This window comes from Oreochromis niloticus, linkage group LG2 (assembly GCF_001858045.2).
Source record: "Oreochromis niloticus isolate F11D_XX linkage group LG2, O_niloticus_UMD_NMBU, whole genome shotgun sequence".
NCBI classification, from domain to species: Eukaryota; Metazoa; Chordata; class Actinopteri; order Cichliformes; family Cichlidae; genus Oreochromis; species Oreochromis niloticus.
Window position 1 is genome coordinate 17272003 of NC_031966.2, and position 21673 is coordinate 17293675.

The window sequence follows — 21673 nt, forward strand, 5'->3', positions numbered from 1 at the left end:
TGTTTCCAAAGTCATTAGCATATGAGTGCCAGCGCCAGTCATAATGCATGCCATGCCGTAATAATGATACAGCAATTGCCTACATAGCCAAGATATCCTTAGTAGTGGAGCCTAATTGTTGATGGCTTGATCTGGCCATACCCCACATGCATTAACGTATCCTGTCTTTCAAAGGAGCGAACAGATGGTAAGGGCTTAGACATTTTGTGGCCTTGAGGACAGTAGAAAAGAACGGGTCTCTCGGGAGAAACCTACATTTTAACTTCATCGCCTTTTAGATTTATTTGACCAATGTTATGCAGCGCTCTCAAAGGCCATTCCACATGCATGAGCGTGTGTGTGTATGTGTATGAGCTAACGTGACCTTATCAGCTGCTGTGTTGTCTTGTTAACACACACGCATGCACGAGTGCACACGCACACACAAACAACCGCATGCACTGACTGCATTGCAGAAAGGGCATAGGCCTCTGACAGTAGAAAGCGGATTAGACTGCAAACCAAAGATTCTTAGTGAGTTTAATGGAATAGAGATGAGTGGATGGGAGATTTAAATAAATTAACCTTCAGTGAATCCCTTGAGGCTTGGAGAATGACAGAGGGGGTCTGAGGAGGAATTTTTTTTTTTAAACTTGCTACTGATTTAATGAATAGTCATGACATTATTACAGGGAGCTTGTATTCCTCAATTTGAATGCAAACTTGAGACTGTGTTTGAAGCACAGCTCAAGTGAGCACCGCAAATATGGGCAAGCGCGTAAATGTATTTCCCTCCCTAAACATTAATAACCTGATCCATTTTTTGCCACAGTTTGAGCTCCATATGCCAACTTATTATTAGTGTTTATTTTGCATGCAGAAATGGGTGATGTTTATAAATACACTATGACATATTCTGGTGCTGGCATCTTTTTAAAATGTCATCACAACATCAGGGAATACATTGACCTTTACTAAACTCCCAACCATAAGAACATAATTCTTTCTACGTACTTATCACGATATTAACCCTGATTGGTGTCTCTGACATTTACTTAAAGATGCAAAAAGCTGAATATCCTAGATATCATTTTTTAGGAGGATGCAGGTGGGATGACTCTGCTATAATCACTATAGCCAAATTACGTCTCCAAACTGCATTGGCAGCCTTATTTTGTCTAATTTGGATAGCAAAATAAGTTATTGTTATTCAAACAGTCTTTTAAATGTCTTTTTTTTCTGAGCTATGTTGTTGAAGTGTCATGCTTCTTACTACTACACCCCGAAGTCTGTAGGAAATGTAAGTGTAGTGCACAACCACAAGGTCCGTATATTGGAACGTTGTCAGCTTCAGCTGTGAAAAAATTGCTTTTTCTAGAATGTACAGTAAGGTCCCATAGAGCACATATCACAGTGACTGTGTACAACCAAGCTGATAGATTACCCAGCGGAGATCTTCTGTCTTAATTTGACAGGTCTCCATGGAAACGGGCGTACATAACAGCATCACGTACAATCTCCAGTTGGTAGAAGCCCCCTTGGGTAACGGTGTCACTGTGGCCTCCATATTCACCGTAATCAATTTTCTGCCAGACTTCCTCCCGTCCCGCCTTGAGTTGCTGAAGCTGCATCAGGCCAGGCTGCTGTCTTAATGGCTTTTAATTGCCTCTGGTTTTACCTGGATGAAGTCTGTCACTCCTGATCAAGAACATGACTTAAAACACCTAGAGAGTATTCATGGTGATCAACTCATTTGTGCACACAGCACCGAAAACTGACAGAAGAAAATTGGCCCCTCAGGCGTGTGAATTCAAAACAAAACTCAAGTTTTCATTAAAAGCTCGAATTTGGGAAACTTCTCTGGGAGATTACGTGACAATTTGTTTTTGATTGCTGCCATAGCTCGCTTAAAATATGAACTACTGTGTATTGCATATGCAACAGGCTAATATTATTTTGTTGTTAATATTTTGTGAAAAGGGTGAGAAACATACTTTTGGTTATTAATTGTGTCTGTCAGAAAACACTGTTGTACATAAATGATAATTTGTTTTTCCCACTTGTATGAAGTGCCTGTGGTTTTAACTGCTCTTTATCTTTGCTATAAATACACAGGAAGTGAAAAGCTTCGTTAATGGTCTCTTGAGAATACCACAGCTGCTTGCCATTCTTTTCCATCCTTTGCTAAGCCGTGTCAGTCAGACACCTTGTTTATGCATCTGCAAAGGGCATTCATAACTTCAGTCAGCTGCCTTTTTAGGAAGCTTGGAGCTCGTGTCCAGTGAGTCCAGAGCCAGAATGTGTTCTGATGGACACACAAGACTATGAATAGAGTAACATCTCATTCTATTGTAGTGACTGATCTATGCAAAAACTCTTTTTAGTGAGTGCTAAGTGAGGTCTTGTGACTGATCACTACCCTTTCAGGTGACTGAAGGTTAATTTGGGATCCTGTTTGTAGACTTGCCAGTTGCCACCCAGCAGAAATGAGAGTTATAGCCTGTGACTGTCACATTACTCTGACCCACACTCTGCCAGCTTTGCAGTAAGTGCAATGAAGCATGATTCAAAATATTACCACAAAGTCACTTTGTGGGCTGCATTATTATATCGATGCTTATGTTGCCTCTTGGTAATGGAGGCTGAACTCTTAAGCCATTATTATAAAACTTTCATACCTTTTCTACCCTAGCCACTTATTCTGCATGTGGTCTGCTTCACTATTGTGTCATCAATATAGACAATATAGTGTTGACTATAGTGCTAAAGCATTCTGTGTATTGATTTTAAAGAACTATTAAAAACTAGTGGCGACAGTATGGCCAAACCTATGTCTCACAGTGTTTCTTTAACATTCTGGCAGCTTTGCATTTGTGTTCCAGGTTTCTTAAATGTGAATTTATGGTTTCAGTGGAGCTCGAGCCCATCACAGCTGTTATAGGGCAGTAGTTTTGGTACATCCTTGACAGGTTGCCGGTCGGCCTCAGGATCAGCACTAATAGCTTGTTCAGAATCACCAATTAACTTAACCCCATGAATACCTTTGAAGTGTGGGATGAAGCTGGAGTAAAGCTCACAATGACATAGGGAGAACATGCAATTTCCGTACAGGACCTTGTAGCTGTGACCTCTTTCCAAACTGTGACGCGAACTTGGAATTTTGTTTAAACAAAACGAAACCAAAAAAAAAAAAAAGTTAATGGACGATTTAGTGCCCTGTGCCCTCCCTCTCCTCAGTTGCCTCCACCAAGTCTTCTGGGGATGACACCAAGGTGTTAAGAGTAATATCTGTAATATCTGCAGTATGTGCCATCCAGGAGGCGTTCTAGTCAGATGCCCAAACCACCTTAGCTGGGTTCTTTTGAAATAACCAAAAAAAATAAGAGAGAAAGAAGTCTTGGTTTTGCTTCTAGTGGGGAAACTGCTCTGGGTTTTTCCCCTTGCTTTTCACCACAGCTGGGTATCATGAATATGTTTTCTTTTTTAGAGCATTAGGTCTGTCAGATGCATCCAACTGTGAGCTCACAAACTTGCAAAACGGAAGCAGTGTATGGGAAGGTGTTTTTCTGTTTATCTTTGTGTATACTTTTCTTGTTTCTTTGACCATACAAAGTGCATGAATCTGCTCCATCTCAACAAGACAGAAAAACACACAGATCTTTATGCAGTATTTCCTCTTCTGGCTTTTTTTTTTTTTTTTTTTTTTTGTGATGTTCAGGATTAAAAGTTGTTTTTCACCTGATTGTTCTGATAGGCGAATGTGCTCAGCCACTTTAAATGTCCGATGCAAATCAGTGGAGCTGAAAGACGCTTTGTTGACAGTTCAGGTTTAGTAATGCAGTGGATTAGCCAGAGAAGCTGATTTATTTCTGAGGTTGGGACTGTGTTAATGGAATGTGCCACCGTCTTGCCCTTTGCCTTGTTCAGATGGATGAATGCCCAATAATCTACATGGTCTCTGTATTTTCTCTGCTCTAGTTTAAAGACTCCACTGCTTAGGCCATCCCCGCACTAATGCCCATCCTCGCAGTGGTATGCTGATGCACATTTCCTTATGCTCTGCATTATTCATACCCACCAATTGGTTTATTAGCTGATTTTCGTTAGATTAAAGGCTACATGAGAGTTATGCAAACGTGTTAGGAAGAAAATCATTACAGCTCAGTGCGCTGTCTTGTGCTTGAAAGCTCATAGGTTCAATCTCCATAGCTCCCAATGACTTATGAAGTGTGATACAACTAGATGTAAGATACAACTGCTGCAATTAGCTGTAAGACACTTTTTTCAACAGTGTCAAATTAAAAAATAAGACTTTTTATTTCACAAATGCCCCATTAAATCTAATTTCCTAAATTCCTTAATTTGTATAACCATTAGTCTAAAATCTCAAAGATGATCAGTGTACTAAAAGAAAATGAGTAAAAGCAGGCTATGTTTTACTCAAAACATGGGATTATGAATCACATTTCATAGATTTTGAGGTAAATTGTGTGTGAGTTTAATGAGCAATTATTGTTGTAACTGCTTGGGTCCAGCTTGGTTACTTAAATGTTTTTTTTGTTTTGTTTTTTGACCTGGCTCAACTTTAAAATAATCAGCAGAAACTGGCTTGCATTCTCCCAAGAAACTCACAATGTAGACGTACCACCTTGTTTCAATTCCAAGGCAGTTCAATGGTGTTTTAATGAGCCACTGACTTTCACTGTGCATTCTAATGGTCCTGTGCTTTCCTGGCTCACTGTACCATTAATGGTGCATGTTGTTAATGCATTCTTGTTGGACGAGCAGCCCAGAATCATTTGTGATATTTCTTTTGTATTCCGTTCTGAGGCTCTAAGTCTCTCTGTTTCATTTCCTCGGTTTACTCTGCAGCCCTGCTGTCCATCTCCTCCCACCCTCCTGGCATTTATTTTCTTCCTCCTCTGGGGAGTGATTCTCACCGACATCGCTACACGCCCTGGCCAGATGTTGAAACTTAAATACGCCATTCATCAGCCCACAGACTCAAGTAGGAGTATAGACAGGGGCGATGACCCTGGAAAGACATTGTTAGTATACAAGGCTCACACACTCACCGCCTTTACTCATAAACTCTCTTCCCACCCTGCACATTTAAACCAAGACATTTCTGGTGTGGGTAACTGTCCAATTTCTGGTTCTGAAAATGGCCTCTTGAGAGCTTAAACTTCAAAAATAAGATTCTAGTGTGTGATTAGAAATGACGATTTGCAGCCAAAATCTTTTGCATTGAGGCTCTATTTGCTGATTTATTGTTTCCATTATTTTCTCTGCAGTTAATTCCAGAGTAATTGTATTATTCAAGAGCCAGATAAGTTACTGAACTTCATTTAAAAAAATGTTTAAGTCCTTGGAGCATTCTGTCATGTAACTCTAGATCAAATAAAATCAACAATTTGAGTGCCACAGATTTGCCTGTTTTCATTCACCTTTGCACCATATTTTCAAAGTCCTTTTTTTCCGTATAGGAACAAATCTTGTGAAATTGTTGGAGAAGCTCACCACTGTGAGCTAAAGTGACGCTCTTTCCTTCATCTGGAACGGCAGTAACACTGTAGCCACTGAAGCTTAGTGGTCAATGTTCAGTGCTGCTTCACTTTTTCCATAACTTCTCTTTGCCTTTTGCTTGGGAACTCACAAGCGCATGACTAAAAGTCTCATCTCTTCAGATGTAAACTGTTGCTGTTTATTGGTGACAGAGTTAACATTGGCAGAGGAATGCATTTATTTCGCTCCCTTGCCTATTGACGGTCATCTTTAAAGACGTGTGACAGATGGATGTTGAATAGAGATTGACTTAAGAGGGTTGTGTGCGTGCGTGCGTGCGTGGGTGCACGCTCACACACACTACTCTACTCAGACCGACTATGCAGAAAATACAGCCCCCAATGCCTAAATCTGAGAAATCTCCCATGCACAGATTTAAAGTATTTTAAGGCCTCGTTTCATGTTTTATTGCTGGAATTGCAAGCATGGCATTAACTTTCTAACACACTATGGTTTTTTTCTGGGTTTTTTTTTTTAAATGATTGTTTATGTAACAGAATAGGATTTTGCACACTGCCAGTACCTTGATAGATTTATAAAATTCAAGGGGAAATTTGATAGTTCTCTACTTTCCTTTTTCTCCTTTTTAAAGTGAGGCTTAATTTATCTCAGTTTTTCTTTGTCTATGTCAGTTGCTAGTCACATGTTAGCTACTGGTCAATCTGGTTGTTGACAGATTATAGTCATGAAAAGTTGAGACACAGTTGACAAAGGTATCAGTAACCTCATTAGCTGTATAAGCCTTAATGAAACTAATACTTCAAAGCTGCATCATTAGAACATCACCCTGAAGTCTTAAGTATTTGATGGGCTAAAAAACAAGGCTACAACAGTTTCAGTGCACAATTTAAAAAATAAAAAAAATTAATGTCTATAGCTCCTTCTGAGTTTGATACAAACTGATTAGTGTCTCTGACCTGTAATAGAGCCACAGTAAAGTGAGGTTTCTGCTCTGTTTTGCCATGGAGGGAAAACAAATCTGAGCACAAGAAGTGTCATGAATTTTTCATGAATTAAGACCGAGTCTCTCCAGGACCCCGCTCTGAATTATAAACAAATGCAGCCCCTAAAGAGCGCAGAATAAGTGATACATTAAGCCAAGAATACACATCAATATGTCCTTCATTCATTAGGACTTTGGGGGGGGGGGGTGTCTCATAATAATTTAGTGATAAATACAGATTCATTCAAGTCTTCTTACTGTCTCGTATGATCAAAATAAAGATACTAAGGAAAAAGCTGCCTTCACCACACTCTTATTTTTACTATTAGGTTCTGGCCTTGTTAAAACTGACCTTGATTAGAAGAGAAGGAAGCATTGCACGTGCCCGTATGCCCAGGCAAGCACAAAATATTGATTCATATGTCAGGCATCCAGTGTATCGTTGTCTATTTTTGCCTGCAACTGAGCAACTGAAACGAAGACCTAGAAAATAAAATCCCATATTAGTTTTGGTTTTGTTTTCTTAAAGAGCGAGTACATTTTAATTAACAGCAATATAAAACCATAAACCTTGGCTATTTGAATCTCAGCAGAAATACTAATTTATCTATGTAGCCCAGTCGGCTTTCTAGATTGCTGTACCAATAAGAATGGGTTTTATCAGCCTGATTAGGGTTAATTAATTTAAGTGTTATTCCATCTGCTATTGACTGTAGCAATGGTCTAAACCGATTACATTTTTAAAAAAATAATATTTTACAATTTTTAACATGTAAACGGTTGGAGTCCAGTGTGACCCGAAGACATTTGAACTTGTTTTCCAGTGTCAGGCCAAAAACGGGAGCATTTTTAGTGACACTTTTTCTATATATCTTCCACTTTTTTGCAATGTCATTAATCTCACATCATTTGAAATTAATGAAGAGCAGTTATTTAATTTAATATATTGTGGCATTTTGTTTTTGTCTGTTTTGCAGGACTCAACGCTTTGCCTTTTGATCCAGCAGCCAACAACGACCCTCTTCAGTTCAACGGTTCCAGCGGACAGCTGGTGACCGACTGTCCTCCCTTGGAAAACACTGCAGAAAACAGCAAGAAGAGGAAGAGAGCCAGCCTGCCTCCAGGTACTAACAGCAGCTACCTCACAAGTATTGCACCACTGCTGCGGGATTACTCTATGGTCTCAAATCCTCATTTTGCCCTCAGCCATGTCAAGTTTCTAAATGCAAGAGTTTGTAACCTCAAATGGAGAATACCCCCCTTCACTTAGGAGTGCTCTGATACAACAGTTATATTTCTTACCTTTCGCCCCTCCGTCTTCCTCTACCAACATCAAATAAGTGCAATGGGAATTGTTGCATAATCCTATTATTTGGTGGCAGTATGGAAAAGAGTAGCTTAGTTCAGTCTTTGTTGTTTTCGATTACCTTGCCATGTCCTCAGGCTCTGGTTGTCAGGCCTGTTTGGAGGTCAGGCAGCTGCAGCAGGGAAAAAAAAAATGCTCCGGTGAGATTGTGTGTACGCGTCTGACTGTCTGTTACCGTGCCAACACAGGCTGCCAATCACAGCTCCAACATAGCTTCAGTTTTCTCACACAAACACTGACCTGTCACACAGGGAGGGACACACTGAGAAAAGTGTATGCACGTGCATGCGTTTATGTAAGGATGTGCTATAATTAAACAGTACTTTGAGTAAGTGTTGGTGGTTGCCTGGTAATGTGTCAAATTAAAAAAGGACTTTCTAATTAAAGAATTAAAGAAGTACTGACTAATTAATTGCTTTGTAAGTAATAGAACAAAAAGGCCCTTAAGACAGAGAGGTGTTGTTCTGTGAGCTCTGCTTTCGTGGCAATGCTAATTGGACTGATTAATACTTCACATTAGCGCAGTCTTAATCGACTCTTCATCTTTTCCTCACATCTTCACATGAACGAATCAATGACTCGATGGCAATTCATTTAATTTTAATTCGCTGACCACGCTAAACTCTAATTGGGCAATGTATCTTAGATGATTGTGAAAGGGGGGGGAAAGTGAAATTGACACCACATGTTGACATGTGGGGGAAATACAAGCAATCAGTAAAAAGCCTTAAATTAGAAAATGCACCAATTACCAAAAATCAGTGCTTTGTATTATTGCAGGAGTTTAAAAAATGTTCCAAACTTATCAGGGAAGTTGGCTTAATACAGCTTTTCAATTAAGAAATCTAAATGTCTCAACTGTGTTACAGACCTCCTAAAATTAATCTATACAGATGAGTTTATGAAGAGAACATGTTGTGCAAATGTAAACAAACATGGAGCATTTTCTTTGGTTAGATCCCAATTTATTCATGATCAATGAGCTCTCACTTGTTAGATTTCCCACAACAGCAGTGAGAACCAAGTATCCTACGGTCATAATGTCATTAGTTTAATGTGAAATCACTCTGTCAGTATGACACTGCATGTTCTTCTCACAGCAGAAACTGAGAATATTTAATGCATTGTTCTGCTGTCATATTTAAGTCACATTAGATGAGGCAGAAATGTTCAGTATATTCAAAAAGTGCTCAGAGCAACAGTGGTAACAGTGTATAGAGTTATAGTTTTATAGTTATAGTATTTTGGCTCTGTGTAACTTGGTAATTCTGCACAAAGTTATTTATATTTGCCGTTCTCTGAGAACTTGGTTTCTCCAGTATTACATAATACAAGGATGTGCTCTTATACAGCCTGGGAACTGAACAGCAAGTGGCCTCAAGGGGCAATGGACAGTTTTTCAGAGCTTCCAGTGTAACCAGAGGATATCCTGGTCAAGAATTTCTATTTCTGCCTGTCAAAGAAGCAAAAGCAGATTTATTTATTTTTTCTCATCCAGCTGAAGGACCCATGAGCTGATGTGGTGGTAAGGCATCCATCATCCCTCCATCCAACGCTCTACAGTTCACAAGAATCATAAGAATAAGCCTTATTCTCCCACATGGGAAATTTGTCTTGGGTAAACGGTGCTACACATAGCTGGATTCGCATAAATAAATCGCCGCTTTTCCTACAGCGTTGGTCAGATTTTTTAGATTTTTTTTTTTTTTTTTTTTTTTTTTTTTTTTTTGTGAAACTCACCTGATGAATCTTCCTTCAAATTGTGCCCAGGGTTAAGATCATATAGAAATGGTAAAGTGGCTATTATTTTACGTGTGGATATCCATTTTCATAGGAATCTCAACTATTTTTAGAGTCTTGGTCAGATTTTCTGAAATGAGATACTAATTTGTTTCGTATATAACACTTGCAAGCTTCCTTGACTTTTCTGTGGATTTAAATCCTCATTACTTTGTGCAGTACAGTCAAGCAATGACAACAGAACTTGACACTTTCTTTCTGTACTTGACACATTACAATAATCTGTGGGTTGCAATGGATCATTAGCCGGATGAGCTACTTTGTCATTCTCTAACCAAAGGTTGCTCAAACATTGTCTATTTTTGGAGATTTGATCTTGTATATTACAATAATACTCAATAATAATTGTTAATCCTCAAAAGAACAGTTCTTAGAAATCATGAATGTGTGTAAATTTCAGTTTGTGTATAATATAAAGGACTGATGGTATTGCTATATACCTTTTACCAGTTTTTGCTATATAGGTGGTAAGTTATCTGCTGAAGCATTATTGCAGCACTGCACTAACATATTGTACAGGATCAGCCCACATTGTGTTGAAATTCACAGTAATTCTTTTTTTATGATCTGTCATTTACTTGGTGATATAGAGGAGCACTGGTTACCTCTTATGTTTGACCTCATCCCATTGCTGCTTTTACATTTCTAACTTGTATTTACACTTCTTCATTGACTTTAAGTGTAGGGGTCTTTGCAATGGAAGTGTCTTAGGTTGATGTCTCTCACTGAAAAGGACCCATTCAGTGTCAGTCAGGCTTTCTTTAACTAGTTTTTTCTTCTTCTTCTTCTCTTGACTTTTAACATTCTGACCCTGTTGAGTCCAAACTGACAAATCACAAATCTAGCTGCCCCATGTGGTATTTCCAGAATTAAACTAGCTTTGACTTGGCCTGGTATGACCTGAGAGTCTATCAGTTATTTCTGCCTTCTTGGTTGGAGCCCTTGCAGGACTAGCAGGTAAATGGTGGCCTAGAGCAGATGGAGCTGTGAATTTATAGGCTTCTAGGGTTGGATTCTGTCTGGCTTTTGATTGTCTTCACCTGGTCAGGTCCTTGAGCCCTCTGAAGCACTGTGACTCATTAACAGCTGTATTGACTGAGTCTTGTTCAGAAACTCAGATAGAAAGATAGTTTGCTCATTACATGTGCAGTTCATGGTACTCTTGTGTCATTATAAAGCACTAAATGTCTTTCACTGACTGATTTAAAATGTAAGGGATTAACAAATGAACTAACTGATATGAGAAAATGAAGTCATCACAGATTTGATGGTATGCTTTGGAAAGATTTCATTTTTACTAATGAGATTTCTTTAAATCTTTAAATTGCCACACTAAGCAGACAGACACATAGAGGATGGAGCCCTCCTCTCTTGGAAACAGTCAAAAAGTAACATTTGAAATTGAATTGATGTTCTGTTGACTCAGCCTTAAAATAGACACAGTTAGTCACATCGAGTCAGAGTGAGAAGTGACAAACTCGATGTTTTTATTTACTTCAGTATGAAAAAGTTCCCGAGAAATTAGGTTCAGTGAAAATCATATCACTTGGGAGGTCATTACCAGTTGGTTAATACTAAAAAGAGATTATTGTTGAGCTTCTCTGTGTGTGCCCAGTAAAATTTTGTTATACTTTATTTAGTTTTTAAATGAAACCCTAACTTACTTTGTCCCCAGAGACCATTCCCTCTAAAGTTCGACTGTGCACTCAGCCACCATCTTTGCTCTTTATCTTCTAGTCTTCTCTGTTTATGTGCACCCACTCTGTGCCTGTGCCTGTCTTTTAACCATCCATAATAAGTGGTGCCTTAGGGTTAGCAGGCACACTGCAAGGATTTTCCCTATACTGTTTGTTATCAGTTTTGCAACACAGCCAGAGATGGCCATTTCCCCTCAAGTCCTGCTGTGTTTAAGCTGCAGGTGGTGAAGAGAATGAGATTTTTAAAATGATGCTGCTCCTGTAGTGGAGCAGTTTTACCCTTATAATGAATATAAATATCAGTGTAGTAGCAACTGCACATGCTGCATTGAATTATGTCATGCCTGTTGCTCATGTTAATGTAATAGTAATGATAATCAGAATTTGTGGAGCAGTTTCCAAAACAGTTTTGTGTGATTTAAAGAGAGCCAAAGTTAAAGGCATTCTAATATTTTCTAATGTCAAACTAAAACTGAGTTACAAAAAAACCTAACAGCTAAAGGGGAAGATGGAAATCAATTTTATTTTTTAAGGCATTTCTGTTTAAGACTGACTGTCATTTTTCAGGCCTTAAAATGAGGTTTTCCTCTGCTGTGGGGAGGCCCTGTCAACTCTGGTAATGAGGTGTGATTTCAATCACAGCGCTGTGCCTCCAGCACTCTTTAACTAACATTTTTGATCTCATGCAGTCTACAATGTGTTAGTGAGAGTGAACACAATACTAAGAAACACTCCTACTTAAAGGACTTTAAGTTAAATGTATTTAACTTCATGAGGACATGAAGGAAACTCATAAAGGAAGGACTTTATGAATTAGCGAGTTTAGTTAGCATAGTTTGACATCTGTATGTCCACTGCAAGCGGTCTCTCTGCTTATTGCAGTAACAAATAACTTTGTGTGGAAAAAGCTCTTTGAAGGAGAACACTTACCCTTTGGCTGATTGGGTTTCAAGCACCCTTGTAACAAGGTTGTTTGACTGGGAAAAATATTGAAGTGATCAGAGGGGAGGTATATTTTCAAACCTAAGGCCATGTGTGTGATTTTTATCCGAAGCATTTCCAATGCCTAGATTAAAGAAATGCCCCCATGAGTGTTTTTCTTTTTATCGTTTTTCTTTTTATTGTTTTTTTTCATTGCATGAAAATCAATTAATTACATTTCAACACAAATGCCATTTCACTAGCATTGTTTTAGCCAATAAAAGAACTGTGCTCTAACCGATCCAATCACGTATGCATTAACCTTTAGTGGGAACTAAGAAAGGAATTGAATAAAATCTATTGATTCTGCAGGAGAAAGGTTAATGTCATTTAGCCAAGGAAAATAAAAATACATGCTGCGCAGGTAGGTAGTGGTAACAATCGTCAGACAGCTTCTGCATCATAATCTGACATACAGCAGCAAAATTATATGGACAGTATATATTATTATATCCTAGTGGGATGTTATTAATGTTATAAATGTTATTAAAATATATGTAAGTATGACTTCTTTGACTTCTTTTTGTTAAACATGTATCCTACCTTTCTTTTATAGGGAGAACTTTATTACATATATTAAAATATTCGACATGTGCAGATTTATCTATACAATCTTGCATCCTAACAACCATCAAATGGCTCAGCAAGTTTTCATATATACTATTTATACAACTAATGTTTGGAGAGGTTTCTCAGTTTCTGTGCCTCGCTGTAATCACGACCAGATTTTAGTCTTCAGTCTCCTTGACCCTTAGGCTGAAATCATACCTTTTGATGTATGCATATCCACATGGATCTGTCTGATGTAAAATGCATCACCTGCCCATGTCCACAAAGGTTTGGACCCCCATATATGTATGAATCTATGTGCCACTGTTAATACATGCAGACAGCAAGCTCAATATAAGTGCTTTGTAGTTTTCTGAGCCACCAAAGTGTTAGCTACAATAAAGATATGTTAAAAAACGTCATCTGTCAAGGCGCTGCGCTGGCCAAAAAAATGCCTGGACTAGACTGCTTAACATAATGTGACGGATGTATTTGTGCTGCTTAGTTTTGCAACCACAGTGATTTAAGTTTTGAAATCCTGACGAAGAACAAACCATTGCACAGCACTTTATTTTTGCCTCTGATAAACAGCTGAGCGCTATAAAGGAGAGTAGTGTTGGCTAACCATATGTCGTAACGTTTTTTTTTGTCATACCATTTAGCCAGTACAAAGTCTGTGAGTGTGTAGTTCACACCCTGTCTTCTACTGTGGCCTGCTGGTGATAAATGGCTTTCACTCTGACTGTGTGGAGTCTGTCTGGAGCTCCAAAACACCAGAAATAAACTTCCATTCAGTAAGCTGAATGTTGAAAAGTGCTTTGTAATAGTTTTGAGAATTACAGGCAGTAGTATGCCTTTTTGTGGCCCTTTTTGGTTGTCACATGGGAGGGTAATGGATTTGAGTATAAAAGATGTAATGTGATGTCACTGACCCACCACTGGTAGGCAAAGGGTCTATTGGAAGGTAAATTCTGTAATGGGCTACTGAAGCTGTCAAGGATGACAGTCCATTGAGATATGACTATGTCATTGTCCTGTAGAGGTGTATGTGTGCGGGTAAGCTGACTTGCATGCCGCGTGCTGAGGTGGGAGGAGATCTACAGCGGGATGTCAGTCTTTGTGTTGCCAAGGCCACACAGTGACACAAAAGATTTAGAGTGATGCTGATGGACTGGAGACACTAATGACAGATTTATGTTAAAAAAGAACTCATTAAGAGATTAACAGGATGCATGCAGCCATGCAAGGGAATTAAAGTGTAATGACTTTCTGAGTTCTGAAGTGATTGTTCTAGATTGAGCAGCTGCAAGTTTCTGAAGACAGCTACTCTACGCACAATGTCTACAGAGTATATGCGTTTTAACTCCAGGAGAGAATAGTGATTGAAATGCATGTTCAGCTCCTTATTCTTCTGGGACTCTTCTATTTCACTTGCAAAATAACAGTTTAGTTATCTCTACTCCTGCTGAGGGAGAGACAGAGAGTGCCATTGTGTCACTGTGAACAGTGTGTTCTTGCACAGTTATATCAAGCATCTTTTAGTATTTAGGAAACTGTTAATTACAGCAGTTCCAACAAAAAGGCTATGTATACAAAGCGTCTGATCCAGGTAAACGTGCAGATTCTAGATCTATTCCGCTGATGATCGTCGAGCAAGAAAATTAAAATGATGTTTGTCCTCCTTTTTCCTTTTCCCATTTGTCATCCTTATAATTTTTTAATCATGCTGTCTTGCTCTCTGCCACTTTTCTTTCAGCTGCAGTGGTCAGGGATTTAGTGCCATTTCACCCCATCTTGCAAAGCCTGCAAACATGAGACCTAAATAATTCAGTGCCAGCAGGCGCTCAGCTCTGACGTGTCTGTAGACTTGCACTAAAGTTAATGGTAAAGCCTTAAGCAAGGATCAAGCTCTGAAAATATAAAAACAGAAATATTCATTTGGCTGTCATTTTTGTTCATGGTCAAAGCAAAAAAACCCCCCAAAAAACCTGCATTGCTTTGCAAATGGTCCTCTCGGTGTTATAATTCATGCAGTGTAACAAGAAAGGTGAACAATTAGTTACTTCTTCATGCCTCAGTCTCGGGGAAATGACCAAATAAGTTTTGTTTGGGGGCATTTTCCCATCATTATAATTAGTCTTCTCTAAATTGATTTCTAATCAGCACATGCCCTGCAGGCTTAAATTTTAGAATTTAGCAGTGATCTACCTACAGCCCATAAAAATGCTTAGTGTTCCTTTTAGTATGAACTTTGATAAACAGTTAATTGATACAGAGAGAATATTTGATTTGGGAGTAATATTGCATAAAAACAATATAATGCTTTATCCAACATGCTAAATGCATTGGTTCTCCTAAAGCTGGAATAGACAGCATGTATTGGCAACACTAGACAATAAATCCAAGACATTTTTGTCATTATTTTAAAAAAGAACTACCCTTATTCTTCTCCAGTTGGCTCTATTTTTAGGATTTAAAAAAGTCTAGGCCATGACAGAAAACGTTGGCCAGTAACAGGTATTTTCAGATCTCAGCAGAGAAGTACTATAAATTAGCATAATAAGCTGCAGCAGATACATGCTTTTTATAGATCATAAGCTACAACAGTAAGTTGCTTAATGGATTCTTCAATTAACAGGCAAGTTATTTTCCCCCAAACTCAATACACTTATAAAAATATATGCTTATCTTGAATTTCATGCCAGCAACATGTCTCTAAAACAGGGACAGGGGCAACAAGATGCTGGAAAACCAATTATTTTGCAACAGGTCAGCAGTGTGATTGGGGTGTTCCTTTTTTTTTATACCCATAGAGACTGAGTCTGTCACAAGTAAGGATGGGCTTTCGTAAGCAGCACAGAAAGAATTCATGGGCACACAGTTGCACAATTTAAGAACAGTGTTTTTTTTAACATGTGACTGCAAACAGTGTGAGGACCTCATCATCTACAGTAAATAAAAGGGGGCGTTGTGATGGTGCGCTGTCACCGTACAGCAAGAACATTCTTGTTTTGAATCTACCACATGGCTGGAGCCTTTCTGAGTGGAGTTGCTGGGAATGTGTGGGTTTTTCTGCATACTCTGGCTTCCTCCCAGAGTCCAGCAATATACACATGAGGTTAATTGGTGATTCTAAATTGGCCAGCAATTAGTCTGAGACTAAATAATTGACTGTGTCTTTGTTAGCCCTGTGATAGACTGTCGACCTGTCCAGGGTGTACCCTGCCTCTCTCCTTATAACAGCTGACATAGGCTACATCCCCCGGTGACCCTGAATTGGATAAGCAATTAAAAAATATGGACAACACATTAAAACATTATGAAATTTGGGGGATTTTGAAAAAAAAACCCTATTTGTGCAAGGGACGTTGCTGACTACCAATAATGAATAGCCATAATCTTCATCCATTAAAAACTGACACGGTTCTTTGTTGGAAATCATTGCGTGGGCTCAGATGCTCTCCTGAAAATGATTGGGTGAACACAGTTCAGAGCTACATCCACAAATTAGAACTTTATCTTGCAAAGAAAAGACTCGTATGAAACAAAATCCAGAAACACTGCTTGTTTTTCCGGGTATGAAACCATTTTAGAAGTGAAGCAGAAAACTGTCCTCGAGTCTGCCAAATAATAAGAATTTGTGTCTTTTCAGCACACAGTTCAAAAACCTGCATCCATGACATTTATAGGGGTGCATTAGTGCACATGACATGTGTAAACTGAACATCTGTCAGGGTTCCATTAACGTTATATATACATATACATATAAAAGTTTTGGAGGAAAATATGCTGCTATCAAGATGATGTCTTTTTCAGCTAAAGCATTGCTTATTTTAGCAAGATGATGGCAAATTAGATTTTTTAAATTATTTACACTGTGACAGCCATAATAAAATGGTCTTGGTGCTAAACTGCCATGCATGGATCCCAGACCTATCCATTCTATCCATTCTCTTAACCTTTCTCCAACCCATGTCACTGGAGAACTTTCATGGACACTGGATACAAGAAGCATACACCTTGGCACCTTAGAACATGTGGAATAATAATAAAGAGAACCTGTACGTTCTCTTTGATTTAGAACATTTAGTATGTTTTACCATTTAGCATAATACAGACTTTAAATTACAAAGCTGTTTGCGTCAGTGTCCCGACCGTTTTGAAAAGAGGGTTGTACATCTCCAGAAGAGGGCTGTAATCTACCCAGCACTTCCTCTGTATCTCAGCCCTCCAACCCCCATCCTCAATTTAGTTGAAATAGAAGCTGCCATTTCCTCCTGTTGAGTGCATGTTTCTCTAACAGAGAGGGCTGGCCTGAGATTCAAAGGCTCAGATGGTTCAATTACAAATGTAAAGGCAATTGAGAGGTTTTATCTAGAGTGTTTTTCATGAAGCCACCAGCGATTGTCAGATCTCTACGTGTCTGAGATTGCTTAAAACACCAAAGAATAACTGCTCTCTCAGAAAGGTCGGATTACTAGATGAATTATTTATATTGTCTATGTGGATGAGGTTTGTTTCTATTACAGCTGAACCAAAATTGCTTTACACAATCCTTTGGTGGGTTTTTTTTTTAACTCTTTTAAATGGTACCAGAAGACTGTTGAACACACAGACCACAGTGTTCCTTCACCATATAATTGGAGATGAACATGATACAGGAAGTGGTATGTTTGGCTCATACATTCAGAGCTTGAGTTTCTTGGGAATCTAAGCAAAACAAGAAGGGGCGCAAACATGGAAAATACAGTTTGGACACTTTTAGTTTTCCTTGTTGTCTTCTGTACTTTCTCACATTAGTTGCCTCCGTGTGAATGAATCCCCCTGTTTAACCGGTATTGTGCTCACAGCAGCATGTTCATCACAGACGCCCCACAGCTCCACTTCTCTTCTATTAATGCCCTGCCTCGCCTCGCCTTTCGCCCATTCCTCCTCTCCTTCGTCTTTTTTTTTCCACTAAGCCTCAAGCCGGTTTAACTCAGCCACACCAGCTGCCTCTTACTGCCTGACATTATTGCCTCTTCTTCGTCATCCTGCCACCTTTTTTCGAGAGAGTGGTTCAGAAGTAATACTAAAAAAAAAAAAAAAAGATGAGTAATTAATCAATTATAAATTAGCCTAATTTATTTGACTAAATGTGAGCTGTCATCTGACTCTTAGATTCATAACAGCATGTAGGTTGTGTATGCTTCTCTAATTTGAGATTCAGGTAACGTGACGAAGAAATATTTTGAATCTAATTTCATATTTATCTTATGTATTTGCTCGGCTAGAAAGGGACCTCTTTGCACCTGAATCTTAGCAAATATCGGAGAATTTTAAAAATATAATTTAGACTGTGAAAGACTGACGGTTTGGTTGATGAGAGGCCGACAAACCTCAACCGATGGTCACCAAGCCAATGTAACTAGATCAATCACCCATTCACACAACAGCCGGATTAGCTGTTTTGTTTCTGTTTTCATAAGTTGCTGTGACTGTCCGAAACAAATTGGTATTTTATATTCATTACAGTTGTAAACACAAGCTGTTTACAACTGAAGTGTGGCCTTTTCAGACTAGTGCTAATAAAACATCTTTGTCCAAAACAAAAATTCCCAGCGGTGAATCATTTGCTCAGTTACCCTGTTCCACAGGACACAGATGCTTATTATTGAGTATCAATCAAATTATCTTGGATTATTGGATTTATCTGATTCATAGCTTGTTTTATAGCAGGAAAAAAACAGATCAGCTAGATCGCAGAATATGATAAGAAACATGAGGTTTATGGCATATTTATGATTCTTTTGTTGTTTTTGTGTTTATCTAAACATTGGTTCAAAAACTAAAGACAATCAGTTCACCACTAATTTATTTTCTATTCAGTTGTTTTCTTCAGTACTCATGAATATGAGTTGTGTACTCCGTCATCCTTGCAGCTTCATCACAACGCCTGTTCAGCGATACGCATAAAGTGCCACCCATCTGTTATTATTGCATGATTGTACCAGTGTGCGCACAACCTAGGAATAGTTATTGATGTCAGAGCTTTTCAGTAGTGAAGTAGTCTATCTGAAAGACATTTCAGGTGCAGACAACATAGTAAAACATCAGAGAGAAGATATCCAAAGCGGGATTACTTTTTGACAGACAGTCCAGGGTCTTTCTCTTTTTTGTTATGTTTGAGCAAAGTCTGAAAAACAAAAATGTCATGGGAGAGCTGCACTGTGGCTGATCACGTGTTCGGACTCCTTTGAAGAAACGCATACAGCATGTAAGTAAGCAAAGAAAAAAAACCTTTATACTACCCTTCTTCTCAAGGGATATGCAGTGTGCTTCAAAAAAAGTAAAGAAAACAAGTGTTTACAAAAACTTCTAAGTGTCTACATGAGGGTGCGTGTGTTTAGACCAAGAACATATTCATGCAGTCGATTCAGAAAGAATCAAACCGTTTGAAGTTTGCAACTTTTGTGAGGTAGATTTAATTGAAATTTATACAATTGCAATTTTGGTCACTCAGTCAACACTCAAGCCCCTATAATGATCGAGTAAAGCTGTAATTACAGAAGTATATGCAAATTTATTGGACTTTGTTTTTCTCTTTTGAAAGCTAAATTTCAGTTTCTACGTGTGAAGTGATCTTGGCCTGAGTTTATTCATTTATTCGTCACCTTTTTCAGTTTCTAAAAGACACCAGTCTTGCCGCTCTCTAGCAACAACTGGCAACACAAGCTCAAGATTACATCATGCAGGTACCTTTTGTCTGCAGTTTGAAAAGCCTGATGGATTAGAAGAAAGTCTACTAAAATTCTGGATGTGTCTCTTTTTCTGTTTCTCTTACAAAGTCTCCCAGACATCTAAGAGGGGCAGATATACTCTGCACTTTCAACATCTTATCATAAGCAACCCCCTTCCTTAACAATGACTTTCTCTGCCCAGGGTTTCGCTGCTGCTTTTGCCTTTCCTTTTTTTCACTACATCCCATATTCCTCTTGTAGTACGTGGAGGCGATAATCCTCTGGGTGGATGATTTAGATGATATGCTAAGGAGCTCATAAGCTTGTCTTTACCTGCATATATTTTGTACTGTGTGCTTAGGTTGTGCATGCTCAATCTGTACTGTATATTTATACAAGACTTTCATTTTCTATTGGAAATGTGGCCAATATATATTCTTAAACCAATTAAATGAGAAAAACACATGGTTGTTGATCCGAGTAGTTGCACAGACTGTATGTTGTGATCAAACCTTTGTTTTTGAAGTGTCACTTCTCATATGTGTTCTGGAAGATGGTAGGGTATTGCAGCATGATGATGATTGTATCAACACAGCATTGGCTTTATTAACACTCTTTTGATGTTCTCTACCTTGGCCTGACTTCCCCCTCAGGTAGGGAGTTAATAGGTTTAATCTAAAGTCAGCATGCCAGATGATTAGTGTTGTTAAATCCCAAACTATGTTGTAATGGCATTGACCGGAAAAGTGTTTTGAGTCATTTGTCAAAGCCACTGGAAGGGAAGCTCCCCTTTTTATATTTGCCAAGTGTGTCCACTCTTCCATCACGCATTGGGTCTTCCTTTTTTGTCAGCTAAAGGTCTTTATCTTTTTCTCTGTTGACAGTTTCCTACAGGTGCTTTGCAATGAGACTTGATTATTAGAACGTACAGTTTCCTTTTAGCTGACTAAAAAGTAGAGAGTTTCAAGTGGTTGAAGCAGATGTGGAGACACTGCATGCACACAGTAAAAATGACATGTGATTTCAGATAAAGAAATGTCAGCTGTATTCTCTTCGCAACGAGTTGTTGGAACCTCATCCAAAAGTGGTTCTTTAAAAAATATACATGCATGAAAACATGACCTGATAGAATAAGTTGGTGCACTGCAGACAGAAACATGGTTTGTCCTTGCTTTCCTTTTAAACCTTTATATTGGGGATCAGCTGCGAGTATGCAGTGGCATTGTGTTCAGTAATGCCATACCACAATATGGTGCTGAAAATGTCTTTGTTGCAGCGTTGTTGCTATTCCAAGCCAGTTAAAGGGGTTTACAAAGGCAGCTCAGGTTTTTTGTCTGCCATGAGCTATGGGCTTCTGCGAGGGAAGGTATCTCTCATGGCTCTAGTCAACCATGCTTCCATTAGAAAAAAGATGATCTATTGAAATAATGCCAATGACCTCCATCCACCGAGCTTTACTAAAGAACGCATCAGACCATGATTTATTGAATGCTTCACGTCTCTGTGGAGGTCACTGTCTGCTAGAATCTTTTATATATGGTCTTAAAAACCCATCCATACTAATGTGTGTCTCCCATTAAGTTTCACGACCAGTGATGCAGTTGATGACATACAACAGAAAAATGTCTATACCTCCAGCTGTTAGAGTGATAGTAAAAACATCCAGTGGTGATGTCCTTTAATTTGTTTCAGTATTGATCATGTACTGTTGGCCTTTGTTTTGTTTATCAGTACCAGCCCGGGTATCTGTCCTTCAGTAATTCAAAAGATGGGCCATTGCGCTTACATTTACACATGTCATTATATACTGAAATAATCAAGTGTATAAATAAGTTTGCATAGCTTTCAATTATTATTTTGAATAACAGTTTTCCACAGTCTATACAATTGACATTTTTGCTATATTTTAAAAAATTGGAAGCCCAAAAAACATTTAGATTCTTTTTTAATGTTGTAATTGGAGCACTCAGTTATTATAACCATGGTGTGAAATTATAAGAAACCACAAATTCTCCATGCAAAAAGATAAACTTTTCAAGTGGTTTCAAAAAATTGGATACTGTGTAAAAATGTC

At 38.5% G+C, this 21673-nt stretch overlaps 1 protein-coding gene across 5 annotated transcripts in view; it reads left to right on the forward strand.

The window, feature by feature from the left end:
- The window catches only part of enox2 (ecto-NOX disulfide-thiol exchanger 2), a 177562-nt gene that overhangs the window by 77404 nt on the left and 78485 nt on the right, over window positions 1–21673 (forward strand). For all 5 annotated transcript variants that reach the window (XM_025910733.1, XM_025910732.1, XM_025910734.1 and 2 more), the window contains one exon: window positions 7465–7611. In XM_025910733.1, the coding sequence (XP_025766518.1) occupies window positions 7465–7611 (147 nt within the window). The remainder of the gene's footprint in view (window positions 1–7464; window positions 7612–21673) is intronic.